The sequence below is a fragment of the Canis lupus genome, chromosome 22, assembly GCF_048164855.1.
Source record: "Canis lupus baileyi chromosome 22, mCanLup2.hap1, whole genome shotgun sequence".
Taxonomy (NCBI): Eukaryota; Metazoa; Chordata; class Mammalia; order Carnivora; family Canidae; genus Canis; species Canis lupus.
The window spans coordinates 14,767,540-14,792,067 of NC_132859.1; the positions used below are offsets into that span (position 1 = coordinate 14,767,540).

Genomic DNA, 24,528 nt, shown 5'->3' on the forward strand with positions numbered 1-24,528 from the left:
CAGTGCAGAGTCTGCTTTGGATTCTTTCTCCTTCTCCTTCCCATTCATGCTCTCTCTCTAAAATAAAGAAATAAAATATTAAAAAATAAAATAAAATTACTTATGGGGTATCTGGGTGGCTCAGTTAAGCATCCAACTCTTGATTTTGGCACAGGTCATGATCTTGGGGTCCTGAGATTGAGCCCCATGTGGGGCTCTGTGCTCAGCAGGGAGTCTTCTTGAGATTCTCCTCTCCCTTTGCCCCTCCCTCTGCTCACAGATGCACACACTCATGCTATCTCTCTCAAATAAGTCTTTTTAAAAAATGAAAGTACTTAGAACAATGACTAGTACATACTCAGCATTCAGTAAGTATTTACTACTTGCCACTACCACTGGTTTTAAACTGCACAGGACATGATCCAGTTCATGTAGAAAGATCACCATGGGAAGCATCTGGGTGGGTGACTCAGTCAGTTAAGCGGCTGCTTTTGGCTCAGGTCATGATCCCGGGATACTGGGATGGAGCCCCGCATCAAGCTCCCTGTGCTCAGCAGGGAATCTGCTTTTCCCTCTCCCTCTACAACCCCTCCGCCCCTGTTGATGATAGCTCACACACACACACACTCTCTCTCTCATTCTCATTCTCATTCTCTCATTCTATTTCTCTCAAATAAATAAAACCTGTAAAAGAAAGAAAGATCACCATAACTGTCCTCTGGAGGAAGGATTGGAATGCCTCTAGACAGCACAAGGAGAATACTTACAAGGCTCTAGTTCTGTTGAGAGAGAGATTATGAAGACCTGAACTACATGAACTGTGGGAACACAGAGAAGTTGAATTCAAAAGCTGTTTAGGACTAGATTAGATTAGATTTGATAGAATTAGATTGATTTGATAAGAAGGGCATTAGAAGAACATAGGTCGAATCTGGTTTCTGGCTTGGGTGATTGGGTAGATGGTTCTGTTCTTCATCTAGATGAAAACTGCTATAGGATCCAGTGTCATGTATATGTTGAGTTCTCCTTTGTGTTTATATGGTATTGTAATATATAAAGACCCCTTCCTGAGAAAGCTGGGCAGAGTATAGGAAACTGAGGCTAAGGACTAAACCAATGTAAATAATCAAGGCTCAAACTATTCTTTTTCTCTTTTTTTTTTTTTAACTCTTTATAGAGAATTTAAAATACAGAAGTAGATGACTCGTATCATGAACCTCTTATGTGCATATTTCTGAATTTCAACAATAATCAATTCATGGCATTTCTCGTTTTGTATGTACCTCTTTCTATATTATTGTAAAGCAAATCATTTTCATCATAAATCTCTCTCTACTTGTATCTAAAAAGTCTCCTTTTTAGACATATCTACAATATCATTATACCTAGGAAAATTAACAATAATTCCTTAATATCAAATATGTAGTAAGTGTTCAAATTTCTAGTTGTTTCTTTTTTTTTTTTTTAAGATTTTATTTATTTATTCATGATAGTCACACAGAGAGAGACAGAGAGGCAGAGACACAGGCAGAGGGAGAAGCAGGCTCCATGCTGGGAGCCCGATGTGGGATTCGATCCCGGGTCTCCAGGATCGCGCCCCGGGCCAAAGGCAGGCACCAAACCGCTGCGCCACCCAGGGATCCCTCTAGTTGTTTCAAATGACATTTTGTTTGCTTTTTTTTTTTTTTTTTTGTAAGATTCAGATACAGAAAATTATGAAAAAGCAAATATATGACTAATAAATACTTCAGGGCAAATAGTCTTATAACAACCACCAGCTCAATAAGTAGAACCCAGAGACCCCTTCATGTGTCCCATCCCAATCACTATACCTTCTCTCTCTCCTATGTATGTTACCTGATTTTTACAGTAATCACTTCCTTGAATGTTTAAATAGTTTTGTTACCTAAGTGGTGCCTCCTTTCCCACATTTCAGTCTTGCCTGTTAAAAAAAGTTGATATCTATTTTATATATAGATCTCCATTCTGTCCCATTATTTTCCTCAGACTTTAGTTGTTGAAACCAGTCTGTTTGACTTGTGCGGTTTCCACAGTCTAGATTTTACTGATTTTTGTACTCATGTGCATCTAAACACATTCCTCTGTTTTCTGTATTTCCTGTAGTCTGGCATGTTTTATCAGACTGATGTTTAATCCTTGGCAAGACTAGATAGTGGGGTGTTCTAACATTGTCTCTTTTTTTTTTATGATTTGCACATTGCTGATGCAGTCATGCTTAATGGTTGTAACTATTAATTTATTGTGGGTTGCAATTAGTATTATTCTAACTACTAGCACTATATATATATATATATATATATATATATAGTCACAATAGTATAGATATATCTATCTATATATATATATACACTATTTCTTTACCTGGAGGTACAGTTCCTATAAGAAAGCAGAATAAATGCTGGATATCCTCCCTTTATTGGCCAGTTTTCAAGATGATGAATTTGTTCCTGGTCTTCTTCCACAGATGACCAATTCTTCCCTTTTATTTATTTATTTTTTTTTTAATTTTTTTATTTATTTATGATAGTCACAGAGAGAGAGAGAGAGAGAGGCAGAGACACAGGCAGAGGGAGAAGCAGGCTCCATGCACCGAGAGCCCGATGTGGGATTCGATCCCGGGTCTCCAGGATCGCGCCCTGGGCCAAAGGCAGGCGCCAAACCGCTGCGCCACCCAGGGATCCCCAATTCTTCCCTTTTAAAAGTATCATTATGAATTCATGAATTTGAACATACTTGATGGGTTTCATACTTTGCACCTATTATCACAATCGAAGCTTATCACAATCGGCTACTGGGAGCCTCTTCTAATTGATCTTAAGTCCTTTTGACATGACTCTGGTAGTCTTTGATGCTTGTTACCTGATATTATAAGATGTTCCAAGTTCATCTTATCCATTTCCTGTCCTGTACCTGGAATCAGCCATTTCTCTAAGAAGCCCTGATTTCCCTTAGGGAGGATTTTATATCAGGCTCCTCCTGGGGGCTGCAGATGTTCATTGCTACTAGATTGGTCAATTTTTTCCAGTCCTTTTAAATGGACAGAGTTAAGACACATACCCACAAAGATACAATACTTAATGGGTTCATATTGATACTTCCAGTTCAAATCTTACTAAACCTCTTTTCTGTTACATCTCATTCCCCTTTCTTCCATTGTGAGAATCCTGATTTTTAAGGACATGAGGATGAAAAAGTAATAGAATTAGTATATATGATTGGTTTTATCCCATATTCTTATTGGTTTCATCCCATATTATATTGCTTAATGTCCCAGTGTCCCAAATAAAACTAATATTTCCATTAATGTGGTTACTAAAAACATTTAAAAATTTTTTTGCATATGCTCTCTGTGTTCTCTCCGTTCTTTTCTTTTTTAAATATTTATTTTATAGAGAAAGAGCACGTGTGGGGGGTGGGGGGAGGGGCAGAGGGAGAGGGAGAGAGGAATCTGACATGGGCTGAGCATGTAGTTGAGCAAGGAGTCCCACATGGGAGTCTTATCTCAGACCCTGAGATCATGACCTGAGCTAAAACCGGGAGTTGGATGCTTAACTGACTGTACCACCCAGGTGCCCCCTCCTTATTTTTTTAATAGTCATGTTTATCCACAGTGTTGGAGCATATACCCACTTTAGTATACTATCCTCTTTCCCTCCTAGACTTCATTTAGCCTTAGATCTATAGATAACTGTAGATAGGATTACCAGGTATTATGTGAGTAGTCATTTTGATTGTCTGAAGCTTGTGCTCTAATGGTTTCTTCGGGAAGAGCTCGGGAAGAGTAATCCCTGAGTTTGTGCATTTTGTATTTGAGTTTAAGTCAGTTTCACTGGATACAAAAATCCTTGGTTCATACTTTCTCTCAATTTCCTAAATATATTTATTTTTTTCTTGCATAATTCGTTGCTGTTGAAAAATCTGATACTCTTTTCTTCTAGATGCACAAAGAATTCTTTTTCTTTGAAATTCAGAATTTTATTAGAATGTCTTGGTATTTGTCAATTTTAGGTTATTATCTTTTATTTCTGAACATTTTCTTGAATTTAGCATTTAGTATCAATTCTGTTTTCTTGCTTTGATTTTCTTCTTCAGATACTCTTACTGGCTGTGGATACTTTGCCTACCTCTAGTACTTGTTGTTTTCTCTTGAGTATCAGTTGTGAGAGTCATACAGACTAGATTGTTGCAGCCTTATTGTGGCCCTTACACTCAGCTGGCATTGAAGAGGTGTAAAAAACTCCTTGTTTCAACTGATCTTCTCAAATTGGCCTGTTGTAAATTCTTGCTGGCTATTTTGGGATTATCCTATTCTGAGTTCATTAGATGCAGCCCCATTGAATATTTCTTTATTGTGTAGGTGTTTTGGCTCTTGGTGGTTTGTATTCTGAGGACACCTTGTCATCTAGTTTTATTGTAAATGCTGTCAAGGAATTTTGGTTTTGTTATCTAGTTGCTCTGTTTTTATGTAGGGATTTGAAGAGTTTGAAAACTATGCTAATACTATTTTCTTTTTTTTTTTTTCTTTAAAGATTTTATTCATGAGAGACAGAGAGAGAGAGAGAGAGTCAGAGACATAGGCAGAAGGAGAAGCAGGCTCCAGGCATGGAGCCTGATGTGGGATTAGATCCCAGGACTCCAGGATCATGCCCTGAGCTGAAGGCAGATGCTCAACCACTGAGCCACCCAGGCTTCCCATATTAATGCTATTTTCCCAGACTCCCCCATACTTGGTGTGTGTGTGTGTTTATAGTCTATTTGAATCAGGATTTAAATAAATTTATATGTATTACAAAACCTGTAGAGTCTCCTTCTGTACCTGTTCTCTCCCTTCACTCTCCTTTCTCCCTCCCACCACTGTCCCCTTATAATTTTTTAGTTGAAGGATCCACATTATGTATCCTAAAGAGAAAGCCTAAAGAGTTTGTTTATTAAATCCTTGTAGTATAGTTTAACATATTCTGTCCTTGGTATTTCCCCTAAAGTGGTATAGTTGGATCTGTTTTTTTTTTTTTTTTCCAAGATTTTATTTATTTATTCATGAAAGACTCAGAGAGGAAAAGACACAGGCAGAGGGAGAAGCAGGCTCCCTGCAGGGAGGTCCGATGCAGGACCCAGTCCCAGGACCCCAGGATCCTGACCTGAGCCAAAGGCAGATGCTCAACCATTGAGCCACCCAGATGCCCGGATCTGGAGTCTTGATCAGATTCCAGTTTCATAATAAGATTATATATTGAAAACAACCACTGGCTAGAATAGCTCAAGGAGAACAAACAATACAGAAACGGAGCTTCATGGTGGGCGTGGGGCCTACATAAAAAAAGAAAGGAAGGGAGGAAAGAGATAAGGAGAGAAAGGAAGAAAGGTAGACTTTAGCAAATAGGCAAATACATAGCAACAAAGAGTAGAATAGTAGGGGGTGGAGGAATGAGGCATGACTGTCAGTAGGTACAGGGTTTCTTTTCAGGGAAAAGAATGGTGGTGGTAGTGGTAGTTGCTGCTAAATTGTATACTTTTAAAAATGGAGCTTACAATATCAATATGTGAATTATATTTCAATACAGCTGTTATCTTAAAAAAGGAAGTTATATTTAAAAACAAAGAGGGGGACAGCCCTGGTGGCATAGCGGTATAGCGCCCCCTGCAGCCCGGGGTGTGATCCTGGAGACCCAGGATTGAGTCCTGCATCGGGTTCCCTGCATGGGGCCTGCTTCTCTCTCTGCCTCTCTCTTTCTCTCTCTCTCTATGTCTCTATGAATAAATAAATAAAATCTTTAAAAAAAAATTCCAGAGCAACTTATTTTAAAAAAATAAATAAAAATTAAAAAATAAAAACAAAGAGGGATACCTAATCCTCTAAGACTGATAGGAAGAAGGTTGGCATGGGTACACATGCTGATGAACTTGTAAGTGACTTGTCCTATAAGCCCACTTACAAAGTGAGACTTACATATTCAGCTGTGTATTGAATATATCAATTGGGATACTCTACTGACACATCAAACGCAATATCCTTGCTGACCAATAGAAATGTAGTGCAAGACACATGGAATTTTTAGTTTTCTAAAGCCAATTTAAAAAATAAAAACGTGTGAAATTAATTTTATTTTAAGATTTTATTTTTAAGTAATCTCACACTCAACATGGGGCTCAAACTCACAGCTGCAAGATCAAGAGTTGCATGCTTTACTGAGCCAGCCAACTGCCCCTGAAATTAATTTTTATATCTCCTATTTAATCTAGTGTATCTAAAATCTTATATTTCAATATGTAATTAATGTAAAAATTACTCATGAGATATTTTACATTCATTTCACATGCAAATCTTTGAAATTCAGTGAAATTCATCTTAATACAGACTTCCCAGATTTCAAGTGCTCAGTAGCTGCATGTGAATTTTACCTAGGTATTGGACCATACAGATGAGAAGGTTTAAAATGAGACTCATGAATTTATTCCCGTCTCCTTGTTCTCAATAAATGACCCTTCTTTCTAACGTCATTCTCTTATTTCCCTCTTTCTTAACGTTCACATCAGTCACTTAGTAAAGATAAGGATAAATTTTTATCCTTAAAATTTATGCAAATCTATCTCTTCTTATCCACCCCTACTTATCCAGTTGCTCCAATTTCAGGACTTGATATTCCTTGCCTACGCTTGCCTCTCACCTGGTCTTCCTGTCTCTACTTTTGCCTCTCATAAAGGCATCTTCTGCTTTGCAGCCAGAATCTCTGCCTAACTGAAAATTTCACCATGTTATTCCCTCACTTACTACCTTTAGTGGCTTCCCAGTATTTTAGTAGTAATAGTAGTAGTAGTAGCAGTAGTCTATAACCACAGATGATTCTTTGGGAATGTGGGAAAAAGAAAGTAGTTATCTGTCCTTATTTCATTCTTTTAAAAAATACATTTAGTCTATGTCTTAATGTATATATAACACAGTAGAATGCGTAAATAATTTATAAATGAATATAATTATACTAATGGAATATGATAAAGTACAGATTCCTTTGGATAGCATTTAAGGGCCTGGCCTCTTAACTACTTTTCTGCTTCATCTTTTGCCTTTCACTTTATATTCTGGTAATACTGCACTGTTTGTTTGTAAGGCTCTGAACATTTATCATCTGTTTCACTCTCCCATGTATTTACTCTTGCTGCTTCTGCCTGGTTGCTCTTCCTAACTTCCTTCGCTTGACAGTTCTCATTTGTTTTGGTAGCGGTGGTGGTGAAAACATTTAACATGAGATTTACCCCTAACAAATTTTTAAGTATACATTATTGTTAACTATAGGCACTATGTTGTACAGTGGATCTCTAGAACTTGCTCATCTTGCATAACTGAAACTTTATTGAACCTATTGAACAATTCCCTATTTTCCTTTTCCCTCTGGCCCTTGGCAAGCACCATTCTACTCTTCTATGTATTTGACTGTTTTGGACACTTTATGTAAGTGGCATCATGCATTATTTGTTCTTTTGTGATTGGCTTAGTATAATGTCCTCTAACATCATGCATGTTGTCGCTTATGGCAGGATTTCATTCTCTTTTAAGGCCAAATGATATTCCATTGTATGTATTAATCCTTTCATCTACCTATGGACTATTAGATTGGTTCCTTATCTTGGTTTTTGCGAATAATGCTGCAATGAACATGAGAGTGCAGATACCTCTCTGAGATCCTGATTTCAGTTCTTTTGGATATATACCCAGAAAGGGGATCATTGGATTATAGGGAAATTCTATTTTAAATATTTTGAGGAATCTCCATACTTTTTGTCATAGCAGCTATACCATTTTCCATTCCTACCAAGAATGTACAAGGATTGTAATTTCTTCACATTCTCAGCAGTACTTATCTTTTGTGTTTTGTTTTGTTTTAACTAGCCATCCTAACAGGTATCAGGTAACACCTCATGGTGATTTTGGTTTGCATTTTTTCTAATGATTAGTGATGTTGAGCAACTTTCATTTGCCGGTTGTCCATTTGTGTTCTTCTTTGGAGAAATTTCTGTTATTGACTTTTGCCTGTTTTTTTAATTGGGTTATTTGGGGGTTCTTTGTTAATGAGTTGTTGGAGTTTCTTGGATATTTTGGATATTAACCCCCTATCAGATAAAGGGTTTGTAAATATTTTCTCCCATTCCATAGGGTTGCCTTTTCATTTTGTTGATTGTTTTCACTTGGCTCTTACTCCAGCAAGTCTTTCTCCTCTAGGTTAGATGAGATGTCCCTCTTCCCAATTCCCATGAACATTGTAAATAACTCAGATTTGGCACTTACCTTACTATATTGGTATTATCTGTCCTTATAGGTCTGATTTGTCTTTCTCCCCTTCCCAAGACTCATTTTGATGGCAAGGATTTTGCCTCTGTTGTCGTTTTTGTACTCTAGTCCCTATTATAGTTCTTAGCATATAGTTGACACTCAGAAATTAGTAGAACTAAATTGAGCCCCTGAAAAGGTAATAAGTCATCAAAGTTTATGACTAGGCATTAACCAAAGTTAAAAAAATTGAAGACTTAGATCCCTTCTTAATACCAATGACCTCTGTTTGAAATTTGAGTAGATAAATGAAACTGAGGATAGTAGTACTTTTAATTTTAAGTGAAAAAGAACTGTAGCACACATAGAATACAAAAAGGTAAGTATATAACCACCAGCACAGTATTTTTGTCTGTTCTTTTCATGTGTGTAGAACAGTACCTGGCACATAATAGTAAATAACTGGTCAGTAAATGTTTATTGAATAAATGAATGATGCGTATAGAAAAGCACTCTAATCTCATACTTATTAGGCTTTAAGGCAAAAATTAAGTTCAGAACATTTCCTCATCTCTAATTCAATTTAAAATTGACCACCTAAAGCAAAAATCAAGTTAGTATATTCTCACATTACTTTATAGTTTCATAAAGGAAGTCTGGTGTATAAATATGCATTTTTTTCTCTTTTAGTAAACGAAGCAAAAAAGGAGATAAAAATGGAAAAGGCTTGAGACATTTTTCCATGAAAGTATGTGAGAAAGTTCAGCGGAAAGGTACAACGTCATACAATGAAGTGGCCGATGAGCTGGTATCAGAGTTCACCAATTCAAATAACCATTTGGCAGCTGATTCGGTAGGTAGATCATGCACTTGACATTGACTATGATGAGTGATAGAACAGTGTATCTCTAGGTTGACTGTGTCTTTTTTTTTTTTTTTTTTTTTTTTTTTTTGACTGTGTCATTTTTTTAAGGACTCAGACAAGCTAGGGAATCCCCAACTCCTTTACGTGAGGGTTTCATATTGTCTTTTGGGGAATTCTTCTGTTGAGTTTTGTTTTAGAAAGGGTTCTTTTATTATCTATTTAAACATAAAGATTAGCATGTATTTTTTAAATATACTTTGGGGAGTTACAAAAGGAACATACTTTTTTAAAAAGATTTTATTTGTTTATTTGAGAGCACAGCAGGAGGAGCAGCAGGCAGAGAATATTCATAGAACATTATAGACATATTTATGGAACATGTAAGTCCTCTTTTTAACCACAGACCTTAATCTTTCTCCACAAAGGCATATTCACTATTACCAGATTCTTTAGTATCATCCCCAAAGTTCCTTAGGCATACACATAATAAAACCTATTCCCTATTTTATTTTATTTTATTTTATTTTATTTTATTTTATTTTATTTTATTTTATTTTATTTTATTTTATTTTATTTTATTTTTAAGATTTTGTTTATTTTGGAGAGCTACAGAACAGTTCTGTCACTCCCAAAAGGTTCTTTCTGCCTTTTGTAATGTATCCCTCCTTCCCTCCTTCTCCCTCTATCCCTAGGCAATTGCTGATCTGCTTTTTATCATTATAGATCAATTTGCACTTTATTTAAATGTGATCATATTATATATACTCCACAATTCTTAAAATAGTTCTTGACCTTACTGGAAATATGTTTAATATTCCAATCTTAATTATGACAAGGGTTTTATTTTGAAATGATAGCATCCATAACTTGATTTTTTAAATGAATGTTTCTTTTTTAATTTTTTATTATTTATTTTTAAGATTTTCTTTATTCATGAGAGACACAGAGATGCAGAGACACAGGCAGATGGAGAAGCAGGCTGCCTACAGGAAGCCCAATGTGGGACTCGATCCCAGGATCCTGGGACCACACGCCAAGCCACCCAGGCATCCTGAATGTTTCTTTTTTCTTAACTAAAAATAATCAGAAATGGATATTTAATTTATTCCAATTTTGTGTAGTTTTGAAAATTTGGGTATTTTACACTGACAGTCCTAAATGAGATTGATGTAATCTTTTTGTTTTTACCATCTTTGCAGTTGTTTTTTTTTTTTTTTTTTTTTTCCATCTTTGCAGTTTTGATTTGCAGTGTTATGCTGGGCTTTTTAAAATTTAGAGGGTTTTTTTCCTTCTTCCACTTTACTCCATTATAGGTTTAATAGCATTAGATGTGTATTTTGCTTCCCTGACATTTTATAGAATAGAAATCACCTCTGATACCATCTAGGCATGGTGATTTGGTGGGGGGTAATGCTTAGATAGCATTCTCCATTTTTACTTTGGTAATTAGCCTGTTTAGAATTTTTGTCTCCTTTAGTATTTTATGGTTTCTTAGAAAATCCTCCATTTCATACATGTTCTTAAAACTATTTGCAATTATTTTTCCCAAAGAACCATCTCCTAAATTTGTATGGACTCTTCTGTTTTGTAGTTAATTTCTTTTTTTTTTCCTATGTTCATTTAATAGTATCTTCTCTTTCCTGAAGTTACTTTTGTTATTTTTCTATCCTGTAGATTATGATATATACTTTATTTACTTTGATTATTTTTGTTTAGTAATGAAAATGTTTTTTTTGTTTTTTTTTGTTTTTTTTTATTCATGAGAGACACAGAGAGAGGGGCAGAGACACAGGCAAGGGAGAGGCAGGCTCCTCACAGGGAGCCCGATGTGGGACTTGATCCCTGGACCAGGGATCACACCCTGAGCCAAAGGCAGACGCTCAACCACTGAGCCACCCAGGCGTCCCAATGAAAATGTTTATAGCTGTGACTTTTCCTCATGTGCACTGCTTTAGCCATTTCCCATTGATTCTGATATATTACTCTTTAAATATTCTGCAACTTTGGTTTTAGTTTCCTCTCTGACCTAAGAATGGCATTAGAATTTTTATATTTCCAGGTAATAGGGATTTTTTTTGTAAATTGAACTATTTATATATTTTTTAAAATTGCTTTGAGATTTTTCTTGTGAGCCATTATTTGGTAATGCATTTTTTTTCTTTTCTCTGGCACCTGTAGAGAAGGTATGTCGCATTCTGATTCTGAGTGAAAGTGGAAATTTTCAAAATGTTCTACAAGACCTATATGATCTGGCCCACCATTACCTCTCTCATCTCATCTCCTACTAGGAACTCTCCCAGTTACTATACTCTAGCCACCTTATGATAAAAGTTTTATCTTGAAATTATAGCAACCATAACTTGATCTTTTAAATGAATATTTCTTTCATTTTTCTTAATTAAAAAATTCAGAAATGGATATTGAATTCAATCAAATTCTGTGTGTTTCCTGAAAATTTAGGAGTTTTACACTGACAGCCATGAATGAGATTGGTGGGTTTTTGTTTGCTTTTTGTTTCGGGGTGAATATGCCAGGTACGTTCCTTATCAGACTGTTAGACTTGCTATTTCCTATGTCTGAATCTCTGCTAAGGAGCCATATGGTTTCTCTCTTCTCTCCAATTTTTATTCAGATGTCACTGTACCGAGGCATTTCTTCTTAACACATTTTATCATCTAATATAAATTTTAACTTACCAACCCCATCCTCATCCCTGAATACAAGCAAGAGTTGGGGGTTTTCTGTCTATTCACTGCTGTGTTATTTTTTTTTTATAAATATATAAATTGGAAGGTTTGTAGTCTTTAGTTCTTTAACTGGTTATCTTTATAACTTTAAGTAACTTCAGTATTTTGTTTCTTTTGTTGTTACCTATAAACCAATATCTGTTGATTATGAAGGGAAAAAGTTAATATGCTTCTATCTACTTGCATGTCCCATCTTTTGTCTACCACAGATACAGATTGAATATCTTAGTGGTAGTTGTTAAAAGAGTAATATTATTACAGTTTGTTTTTATGACTTTAAATAAATATATTGTGCCAAAACCTGTGTTACTATTTACTTCATCTGTTTAAATAGTTAATCTGCTTTGAATCCCATACCCCTTAAAATAGCAAGGAGAACACGAGCAAGCCTATTTTGTTGTCTCCTCCTGGTATTTTTTTACTATATTATCATTATTTCCACAGTGCCAGGATTTCTAATATTTACATTCGGTTCTATAACTTAAATCTCCCACTTATTTAAGTTTAGTTCTGTATTCCGTGTTCTCCACCATCCTTTATTATCATGGCATTTTATTGATTGGATTTTTCCTTAGGAGCTACTTGTCCATAATAAAATAAGGGACTTTTTCCACAATCTAAGTTTAACACAGTCTCCTTCATTGAAAAAATCTTGCTACGGGGATGCCTGAGTGGCTCAGTGGTTGAGCATCGGCCTTTGGCTCAGGGCGTGATCCCAGTCCCAGGATTGAGTCCCGCATTGGGCTCCCTGTGAGGAGCCTGCTTCTCTCTCTGCCTATGTCTCTCTCTCTCTCTCTCTCTCATGAATAAATAAATAAAATCTTTTTTTAAAAAATCTTGCTACCAAAGAAAGAAAAAAAAATCAGCTGAAGTAAACAGTATGCTTATTGATCTTTGTGATGACATTTTGGTGCAAGTTCGCTATTTTCATTGTAGACTAGTAACAGTTTACAGATCAGCACGGACTTGGACCACATACTTGAAAAGCACGGTTTACCTAGAGCTTAAAACATGCATCCTTGACTTTTCAAAGTCTCATATCCCCCAGACAATGGAGAGGTTTAGCTCGCTTTAACTAACAACTCCATTACCCCTTTCTGATATAATACTATTGTCATGTATGTTAGTTCTATATTCTTGATTCCACAAGACATTATTGTTTTATAAACTGAGTGTTAATTGGGATATACCCGTATATTTATCTTTTGAGTTGGTCTTCATTCCATCCTACATCTCCAAACTCCCATCTTGGATCCCATCCATCTTCCTTCTCCCAAAAGAAGGCCCTTTAGTATTTTTAAATTTAGATCTGTTGGTAACATAATCTTTATTTTTTAGATTGTATTATGTTTTAGATTGTTTGAAAGTATATTTATCTCATCTTTGCTCTTGAAGGATATTTTCACTGGGTATAGAATTCTTTAAGCACTCTAAAGATATTATAATAATAATATTAAACAGGATATCTTAATATCCTGTGACTGTATCTTAACCTTTGCAATTTATCACTCATTAAAAATACTTTTTAGCAGGCTTATGATCAGAAGAATATTAGGAGAAGAGTTTATGATGCTTTAAATGTGCTAATGGCAATGAACATAATTTCAAAGGAAAAAAAAGAAATCAAGTGGATTGGCTTGCCTACCAATTCTGCTCAGGAATGTCAAAATCTTGAGGTAAGTGAGGAAACTGTTTTTAGATAGTAGTTTGCTTTATTTTACCTAAGATGCATTTTAATTTAGAAATGCATATATTAAAATATTTCTAATTATTCTCGTATACTATGTCTTTTTTTTTTTAACAGACTCTTCTGTGTAGAATTTTAGAACTGGAAGGAGATTTAGCAAGGTATATACTTTGATGAAACTGAGGGACACAGAAATTAATTGACTTGATTTTTACAGTTTCTTAGATAAGATTTTTATTTTATTCTAGCTTAATTCTGAGCACTCTACTAAGAAGTTTTGGACAATTCATGAATAGAAATATCTTATTTGATGAAATGCTTGCTATAGGGATACAAAACAAAAGGAAACTGGCTGTTTACCTTTTGTGTTTAAACTTTTATCTTTGACTCTCACATCAGTGGCAACAGAATGGTATTTCATCTGTATCTTTATCAGAAAGGATAGAATGTTCAGCTTCTATGATTTTTAGGATGATATGTGCAAAAACAGCTTTTATGGGTGCCTCAGTGGCTCAGTTGGTTAAGCGTCTACCTTTTGTTCAGGTCGTGATCTCAGGGTCCCAGGATTGAGTCCCATATCAGTCCCCCTGTCCCTCTGCTCATGTTCTCTCTTGTGTGCGCGCGCTCTCTCTCTCTCTCTCTCTCTCCCCCCCCCCCGTCTTTCAAATAAAATCCAAAAACCAAAACAAACAAAAAAATTTTTTATTCCATTAACTTTAATCATTATAGACAATTTTTCCTATATGAGCATGTACTCTGACCTACTGGTTTTAAATTGATTTGACATACTTATACTATAATGGCCATAAATGGAATAAATTGAGGTTAAATAGAGTTTCTGGCAATAAATATGGTTGATTTCTTGTTTTTCTCAGCCCTTTTCCCCTCATCAAATCAAAACTTACTTGGTATAACTTGTGGGTGGAGGGAGAAATTAGACATTCGTCAGAAGTTGTAGAATATTATCCATATTCTACAATGGAAATGACCTCCTTTTCTCCTTCTGATAGAGTGGAATTTAAGGATCATTTTTATTACCAGTAATATTAAGCTGATAACTAAGCCTCAATAAGCAAAAATTTGTTAGTCCCATAAGCATGTTCCGTATACAAGTAGGAATTATATATTGAATATGTAGGCTATCTGTATTAGGAGCAATGTCCATTTAAAAGTCAATTAAACTGGGGATCCCTGGGTGGCTCAGTGGTTTGGCGCCTGCCTTTGGCCCGGGGCGCGATCCTGGAGTCCCGGGATCGAGTCCCAGTCGGGCTCCCGGCATGGAGCCTGCTTCTCCCTCTGCCTGTGTCTCTGTCTCTCTCTTTCTGTCTATCATGAATAAATAAATAAAATCTTAAAAAAAAAATAAAGCCATTTAAACTGAGATCTTAAATGAGATCTTACCTCATTCTTCAGGTTAGGGGTAATATAGGAAAGTAATTAATAGGAGGGCCTCTGGAACCAAATAGTTTAGGTTCAAATCCTGACTCTTAACATTCACAAACTATGTGACCTTGGGCAGTTACTTCACCCTCTATGCCTCCATTTCCTTACATGCAAAATGGGTAACAACAGTACTTTACCTCATAGAGTTTTGTGAAGATGCATTAAGATGATGTGTAAAGGAAAAAAAAAAGATGTGTGTGAAGTGCTTAGTTGAGTTGCTGACACACAGAGTAAGTCTTCACTAAGTGTTAGCTATGATTCTGATTAGAATTGAGTAAGAAATAGCAACAAGTACTGCATACCAAGATTTTATTAAGTGGATGGATTTCATTATTGATAATAGTTGCCACAATTCTGTTATCGTGCCTACTTGCTTACCCTAACTCCTGCTTCCCAAAAAGGTGTGATATGCCTTAATTGATATTGATAGTTAAAATGGATTGAGTTTTAAGGAAAAAAAAAATTTAAGAGTTATTTATTTATCTGAGAGAGAGAGAGAGAGAACACAAAGCATGAGCAGGGAGAGGGGCAGAGGGAAATAAAGAGGGGGAGAAACCCAAACAGATTCTCTGCACTGAGCCTAGAGCCCAATGTGGGGCTCGATCCCACAACCCTGAGATTATGACCTGAGCCAAAACCAAGAGTTGGACTCTTAACCGACTGAGCCACCCAGGCACCCCTGGGGAAAATTCTTGATATCTCAGAATTGGAACCAGGAAAGTGAGCTGTACTTTATACTTTCCATATGTTCATGATATTTTGTAACTTATGTTTTAAAGATAGAGAAGCAGAGGAGGATAGAACGGATAAAGCAGAAGCGGGCCCAGCTGCAAGAACTTCTCCTGCAGGTATAGATGCTGGGATGGTTTTCATTCTTTTCCCTGCCTATATTCTACTGCTCTCCTTACTTGCATTTAGAATCAGTGTTTTCTACTTTGGGTCCCTTTTGAGTAGTGTCCGATGGGACCAATCTGGGGCGGCCTTCTCTTCATCTGTGCTCACCACCATCCACATGGTCTGCCTTTAAGATGGTTGGTTCTGTCTCTCACCATCATCATGGCCCCATGGCATGTCACCTGCCCTGTGTGTGACTTACATGACACAGCGATTTACTTCTGACCTTTATTCTGAATAGAAACTCAGGTCCTTTTGTATGTGTTTATTTTAGCAATTTAGAATATAAAGAAGTAAGACTAGTTGAACTTCAGGCACTTTGAGTAAGATAATCAAATCCACCTATAATGACTTATTATCTATAAACAACGGAATAATATGTGGTGATTCAGTAAGCTTCATAGAAATACCAAAAGTTAAAAATGCATTTCTTTTTAAGAAAATTTGCTTTTATAGTGTAATAAGGATCCCTGTATTTATACTGTTTTGGATAACTGCCTAGAATTTGGATGGTTTTTTAAAATATAATAGAGCCGATTTATAAAAATCATATGAGATAAAATCACATGGACTTTTGTAAATTTTATTTTCGGTAATTGCAGTTGCTGTAAAAATTCATTTGAGCAGTACACTGGGGTCATTTTCAGAGCAATCAGAAACCCTTTTAAAATGAACCAGAGGGTCTTTATGCTTTTTTTTTTAATCAGCAAATTGTCTTTATATGAAAAGCTTCCAAACACTCATAAAATCCACTTTGATTTGACAGCCGTTAGAACCTATTTAATTTTTGATGTAATCCATTTTTTTCAGAAATAAAGGTAACAGTTAAATTATCAAATATCGTAGTAGGGTTTTTCCAAAACACTCCCTTGATCTAATGGACAGAGTATGTGAGGTATTCTTAAATACTCCACATTTTTGTTTTTCCCTTTCTAGATAGTTACATGTGTTCTTTTTATTTTACGTTCATGTATAAATCAGAGCAGCAAGAGAAAACCGTTTAGCCCTTGCAGAGACCTATATATGACCTGGGAAGGAAGTAGGAAAGGAAGTAGAAGAGCAAGGGCAAAAGAGTAGCAGCAGATAGAGCAGAGATTGCCCAAACACAGCATACTCCAAAGGCGAAGTTCCACCCTGATGAGGCCATTTCTTTCTTCCTCATTGTGTTCCGTGTCTGCTTTTCACTCTGAGCCCTGGAGGACCTACCTGAGGAGCTAGGGCTGGAATGAGCACTTTATATGTTTTTTCATACTGAATTTCCAAATAAGGTTTTGTTTGAAAAGAGTATTCCACAGCTTATAAAACAGAACAAAAAACTTGAAAGCTGATTGTTTATTCCTTTGCTCCTCTCTCTGCAAGTCTGCCTCCTGCGACCTGGCCTGCCAGGCACTAGCTTCTAATCCATGCTGTCCCTTCCTTCCCCCAGCTGCCGATGCTGTCCCTATGCCCACACGGCTCCCTGCTAGCTCACACTCCCTCACTGCTATGCCAGGCCTTCCTCAGGTTCCCTCAGAGCCTACCTTCATGGGACCTTCCTTCATGACCTACCTTCATTCTAGAGCTTGATTTTTGGCATAGCGTTCATGAAAAACCTGTCTATTAGTATACCCACAATAATCTGCTTCTCGAAAAGAATGGTGCTAAGCACGGTCACCGTCCTGTCTGTGGGACGTTCACATCCCTAGATAGCCTTCATAAAGAATGAACTTGAATATTTTTTCCTCTGCTTATCTTTGTACAGTGAACACTGTATTTTTTAAGTCCTAAATTTATTTTCCTTTTGTATGTCTCAAACCAGATATTTCTAAATTTCAACCCAGGGGCAACCTAGCTGTCAACATTTAAAAAGTAGGTCTCTCTTAATATTAAAGTGAAACCCAAAGTATAACTGGAAACAACTACTCTCTGGTCTTCTGGTAGACATACATACAGCTTATTTCCTGCTGTGTTGTGCATCTCTCAAAAGCTGTCACTGACAGTAAATTAAACATGTCCCTGAACATTAGTAATTTACCCTGGCAAAGCTAGCTTGATTTTTAACAAGTCAGTGTCACCACTCACATCACATGACACAGGTAAGTTTTACTTACATGGCACCATTTCTCATTTATCCTTGGTAATGTAGAAGAGGAATGGTGTGAGTAGATGATATCTATAGGTAATCCAGATACCCTACTTTTCTCTATATAACTGGCCCTACCAGCCCTTAAACCTTTTCCAGGGCTATTAATACATAGCAAAATGAATGGCTGAGCCTGCCCTGTGTTCAGCTTCTGAAATTGATGTTAATGAACCTGGAAAAGAACAAAAGGCTGAAGGAAATCAATCAAAGGTCAACGAAGGAAATGAATCCAAAACAAACGGGACGTGATTTTTCTTTTTACTATCAAAATAACATTATATGTGTTTTTACTGCTTTCTTGGCCTGAAAAAATCTTTGATGTACTATTAAATGTACACAGTATTGAATAGTGAGTCATAAATATATAAGAACTCTGATTTATCACTGTTGATATTCCCTCCCAGGCATGACCCTGCCATTGGCACTAGGTCCACAAAGCTAGGGCAAAGTATGACATCATCTCCTGAGATGCTTTTTCTAGTAGAAGGGAAGAGAATCTAAGCAGAAGTATCCAAACATTTCATTCCTTGTCTCAGTCTTACAGTATCAGTAGCATTTTTTTCAACATTAAATATATTAAGCAAAGAATATAAAACAGCCTTCATTCTTTACCAGCAGAAAATAATGAAGTCTGACTTAAGTAATGTTTGATCGTATTGATAACTGGTAAATGTTTTGATTGTGATTGGTACTGCTGGTGATTTTTGGACACACTGTTAGGGCTAGAATAAATTGGTGTCCCTTCTGTTTTGTGCATTTTAGGAGTAAATTTTTACTTTCTAGGGATAGTACCCAGTCATTTTAAGATAAAAATAATCTTAAACTTTTGTTAAGGCTCAGAACCTAAAATAAATAATCCTAGGGTAAGAGTGCTAAAACATAGAAAGTCACTTAAATTCATCACTACTGGATGAGAAGATGGGACACACCAATAAAAGGGAATGAGTGGATCTGACTTTAGGAATATTTAAAACCACTCTTTCATGAGCAGATGAAAAAGTTGAATTGCATAGTCTTTCTAGCTATGGAATTCTCTGAAACGTTTGCCTTATTAAAAGGGGGTGGGCAGTCACTTCTATGACTTGCAAATAATGGGTATAACTAAAAATAGCAAGATTCAGGATAAAAATGCAGGCCTTGATATAAGTGCTAACCTTCAGTTTCTTGTCTGGAAGATATCAGGTGCGGGGGGTGAGTTGGGCCAGATCCCAGCTATGCCCTGAGGATGCAGGAGTTCTGTGGAGGTACCCTAGAAACCTAAGGGGTGAGTGAGGGCAGAGCCAGCTGGGCTCCGGACTCCCTGCCCCACTGCAGCCAGGCACAGCAGTACTACTTTTATCTGTTTTATATGGTGTCCCATAGATTTCATTTGACGAAAAGTTTGCATATCCTGAGCTAGACAATCTAAAAGGTGTATTTAACCCCAAACTCCCAAGAGTCTGTGTTAGATAAATGGGAAATATGGGATCCCTGGGTGGCGCAGCGGTTTGGCGCCTGCCTTTGGCCCAGGGCGCGATCCTGGAGACCCAGGATCGAATCCCACGTCGGGCTCCCGGTGCATGGAGCCTGCTTCTCCCTCTGCCTGTGTCTCTGCCTCTCTCTCTCTCTCTCTCTCTGTGTGACTATCATAAATAAATAAAAATTAAAAAAAAAAAAGTTAAGATAAATGGGAAATATAAGTTCACTTAGTATCACTTTCTCTGTGTCACTCTAAGAAGAGTTGCAAGAGCTGCTGGGCTCTCCCAGATTTGTAAGATCCTGTGTCTATGGGTGATGGGAGTCATAGGTCCCATTATTTATATTAGGATGATGTTAGACATCATTTAAAATTCATTTATGTTTTTTCCCTTCATTCATGTATGTTTTTTCCCTTGAAATGTGTCTGAGTTAGATCATTCTAATCTTTTCTTTTTTACTATTTAATTTTAATTAACTAATAGGTAGACAGCCTCTTTAAACTCTTTAATTTTAAACTATTCCTTAAATGCATTTATTTTAATTCATTTAATTCCAAATCACTTATTCACTTTAAATGACCATATTCTTTTTATTGATCATTACAGCAAATCGCTTTCAAAAACCTGGTTCAGCGAAATCGGCAAAATGAACAACAGAACCAGGGCCCTCCGGCTCTGAACTCCACCATTCAGCTGCCATTTATAATCATCAATACAAGCAGAAAAACAGTCATAGATTGCAGCATCTCCAGTGACAAGTGAGTGGAGAACTAGGGGAGGACTGTAGGGCCAGCCTCCTGTTAACACATTCCTAGCATTTGCAACATAAAGAAGGGTGTACTTCGTTATCTGAGCCCCCGGGCAGGCTGGGCTGACCTCCTTGGGGCATGGGAAATACCTTCGCTGATGGACTGCTGCCATCTACTAGTGCATTCTTCATCACTCACCCTCTGCAGCCCCCTGTCTTGTGCCTGGCTCTGTGCTGCCTATACTATACGCATAGTGGAGCCTGGACCCCAGCCAGGATGTGCATGTATGTACACTCTGTGGGAACCCTGGGCAAGTAACTGCCTCAAAGTAGACCATCAGTGAGGGCCTGGGACAAGGTAGTTTTCCTGGTGATTCACTTGCATAGTTTATTGTGGAAATATTTTAGGTCAACATGTGGCATTAGGGCAGTTTCTTTGTTTTTCTGGTTTGCTCTATGGTATTGGAGTATGCTTCTGCTTATGAATGAATGGGCATGAAAATGCTAGGTGCATTGTCTGCTTTCTTTTTTTATTTATTTTATAACTAGAAGTTTATACCTTTTGACCACCTTCACCCATTTCATCCACCTCTGGCAACCAATAGTCTGTTCTCTGCATCTGTGACTTCATTTTTTTTTTTTTTTTTTTTAGATTCCATATATAAGGGAGATTATACAGTACTTGTCTTTCTCTGTCATCTTATTTCAGTGAGGAGAATTCCCTCAAGGTCCACCCATGTTGTTGCAAATGTCAGAATTTCCTTCTTTTTTATGGCCAGATATTCCATTTGTACACACTCAGATAACAGACATACTCTACATTTACTTTCTTTGTCCATATGTCAGAAGACAGGTTGGTTCTGTATCTTGGCTATTATAAATAATGCTGCAGTGAACATGGGGGTGCAGGTATCTTTGTGAAATAGTGATCTTATTTCCTTCAGATATATGCCCACAAGTGAAATAGCTGGATCATGTGGTAGTTCTGTTTTTAATTTTTTGAGAAACATTCATACTGTTTTCCATCGCGGCTACACCAATTTACAATCCCACCAGCATTTTTTTACATTTTAACTAAAGTTGATGATACTTATCATAGCAAGTGAGCAATGGCACAGTTTTTAAAATACTACTAGTTAATTTGTAACTTATTTTACTCTTCATGAAAATAGCAGTGATCTTCAGGCTGTGACCAGTATCCTGAGATATTTAAGGGAATAAGGTGTGGAGTGAGAAAGACCTAAGTGTGGATTGGGGCTCCCCCATTTAGCTGCTTCAGAGCAATGTTCTGAAGAACAAAAGAGGATGATTCCAAAGCCTCTATCACATCCTACTAGCCTTGTGAGGATTAAATACGATGATGTCTATAAAGGTTTTGACCCAAGGCAAGCACTTTATAAATATTAGCTGCTGTCACAAGGAGTCAGCATATAATTTATTGACCAAATTGGGATCCATTTGAAAGTAAAAGAGTGCTCAGTAATCACATCAGTCCCACAGGCATAGTCTAAGACTGTCCAGGGAGACTTCGGCCTCTGGTCTCCTTAGAGCTACGGCATGGCCCTTGGGCTTTCCTTCCCTTGTCTTTTCCACTCTTTTCTCAGGCAGTGTTGCTTCCCCTCTTTATCTTGATTGCATACAGAGATTCTAGGTCACTTAAATAAGAAGGTGCCAAAAGAAAAAAAAAAAAAAAACAGTGAGCAAGGATCTCAAAAGTATTTGATAATTAAGACTATAGACATAAAAATAGTATGAAGTCAGAAGATCCATTTTTCAGTTTTTCCTCTAGCTACATAGTTTCTTAACCTTTCTGAGATCTGGATGCTTCCTCCTCAAAAGTAGGATTTATAGTATTTAACTTGCTGATTTTCAAAAGTTGTAGATAAATCTTAAAGAACCCAGCCCAGTGGTCAGTAAATGGTACGTGTCTATATTATTATTCACACAATTGCAGAATCTTCACAAAAACCTACATCTTACAGGGACTATTAACATATTCTCATAAAACTGAGACTCCTGGAGAATGTTTAACGTATTTTCAGGAGAAACAGTCTTAGAATTCTAGTTCCTCTCTCCAGTCAGCCTCTTGTTTTGTGAGGGATTATTAAATTCTCTTCATCCCTTAGTCTTCCAAGCCTAAAAAGAGTAGCAGGAAGATCTGGGAACCATTGGCCTAAGGGAATTATGGATTCTGTTCGTCCTAGGCTGGGACCTGGTAAGGTTTCCATCCCTACGTAGGTGGTTACTGACTCATGCCCTTTCCCAGCCCAACTTAGTGTAGGGAAGGAGGCTGTGAGCAGCTTGTAGAAGCTTGTTACTCAAAGTAGGTCCTAAAGCCTTGTCTTTCAGTTACTTTGTTGATACAATCTTTTCCTCTTAATTAGCCTTGAGGCTCTTCACAATGGGGATTAAATTTACAAAACCATCTGCTTTTAACATTTACCAGGAATCATCTCCTTGACAGGCACATGCTTCAAATTTTTTGTGTGTTTTTCACTGAAAATTTGTTAATGTCCTTTATTCACATTTATATAATACTTCAGACTATTTAAACATGGTATTTCATTTTAAATTGTAATTTTTGCCCTGACCTAAAATCAAGCATGAATTATTTTACCTTCACGTGATTTTAATAAGAATTTTATGACAATATAAACCCACCACTGTGCCAAAACATTCATCTGCACTCAGTCCCTGTGCAACTGAGGCCTATGGGTAAAGGTGCCCCAGGGCCCAGCCTAGGAGTCAAAAGGACTGTGTTTTTTTGAAACATTGTACAGGGCAGCTGGGCATTCTGATTTGGTACTTTTCAAGGACATTTGTAAATGTGCACTTTTTCCTTAAGTCATTTATTTCACTTCTTAGGCTCGCAAGACAGGATTTGGGTTTTGGTTTGTTTGTGAAAAGTCTTCCACTTATTGCTTATCTAAATTCTATAGCTTGACACTTGACTCAGGAAAATGAAGTAAGCATCCAAAATAGTTCATTGGTTTTTTTTTTCTCTCTCTCAAACCTGATAGGCCAACTCATAGTAGGGATGTCATATATTATACTAAACTGAAAAGTCTTCCTTAATAATTTGTCTTCTGTGACAAAACTGTAGCCAACTTTGAAAGTGTTGGCTTTACACCAGAGTTTCTGTTCCCTGTTTGTAACAACTGAAGTTTATGGACTCCTATTATTTGTCATAGGAAAACTGTTTTAGTTGGGAAAGTGTCTTCTTTGAGATGTCATTTCCCCCTGAACACACCAGAATGACTGTTACTGCTCTCAACAGTGACAGTTCCTAGTACTATAACTGAATTTAGGCCCTCATTCTTGCGTGTAATGTACAAAGTACAACACTATGCAGACCTCCCCTATACCACTGAAACCCCATACTAACTTTGTTTTCTGATACAGGTTTGAATATCTTTTTAATTTTGACAACACCTTTGAGATCCATGATGACATAGAAGTGCTGAAACGAATGGGAATGTCCTTTGGCCTGGAGTCAGGCAAATGCTCTCTGGAAGATCTGAAACTTGCTAAATCATTGGTGCCAAAGGCATTAGAAGGTTATATCACAGGTATGTTAACTAACACTTTTCACATGTTGTCCCTGACTCCATGTCAAACCTAAACCTGTTAAAACCTTCCTCATAGAAAATTAAAGTCCACTGTATGCCCACCTTACATTCTGTGCCCTTGAAACGTAACCATTCTCTTGAATTGCTTATTTATCATCATTTATTTTTCTTTAGAGAGATATAAATGCAAATATAGTAAACTGGAAGCAACTTATTGTTTAATTTTACTTATTTCTGACCTTATATAAATGTATATATTTATGTGTGTGTGTGTGTGTGTGTGTGTGTGAGATATATATATTCTTTAGTGATACAGGTTTTTTCCACTCAACGTGATCTTTTCATTCATTCATATGGTTTAATGTGGCTGTAATTCATACATTTTTACTGTTGTACAGACCTCCATTATATGGCTGTATCACAACTTGTTTATTCATTTTGCTGATGATAAACCTTTTAGTTTTGTTTCCAATTTCTTGATGTTAAAAAACAGTGCTACTGGGATCCCTGGGTGGCTCAGTGGTTTGGCGCCTGCCTTTGGCCCAGGGCGTGATCCTGGAGTCTCCAGATCGAGTCCCATGTCAGGCTCCTGGCATGGTGCCTGCTTCTCCCTCTGCCTGTGTCTCTGTCCACCCCCCCCCCCCATGTCTATCATGAATAAATAAAATCTTTAAAAAAAAAAACAAAAAACAGTGCTACTTTGAACATTCCTATAACAGTAGCATAGTACCCA

The 24,528-nt window shown here is 36.9% G+C and overlaps 1 protein-coding gene across 11 annotated transcripts in view; it reads left to right on the forward strand.

The window, feature by feature from the left end:
* The window catches only part of TFDP2 (transcription factor Dp-2), a 162,333-nt gene that overhangs the window by 127,137 nt on the left and 10,668 nt on the right, over nucleotides 1-24,528 (forward strand). For 6 of the 11 annotated variants that reach the window (XM_072792432.1, XM_072792430.1, XM_072792439.1 and 3 more), the window contains 5 exons: nucleotides 8,954-9,116; nucleotides 13,408-13,551; nucleotides 15,785-15,853; nucleotides 20,085-20,236; nucleotides 23,629-23,795. In XM_072792432.1, the coding sequence (XP_072648533.1) occupies nucleotides 8,954-9,116; nucleotides 13,408-13,551; nucleotides 15,785-15,853; nucleotides 20,085-20,236; nucleotides 23,629-23,795 (695 nt within the window). Of the gene's footprint in view, nucleotides 1-8,953; nucleotides 9,117-13,404; nucleotides 13,552-15,784; nucleotides 15,854-20,084; nucleotides 20,237-23,628; nucleotides 23,796-24,528 lie in introns of all 11 variants that reach the window. The other 5 variants (XM_072792429.1, XM_072792431.1, XM_072792433.1 and 2 more) reach the window with 1 other exon arrangement.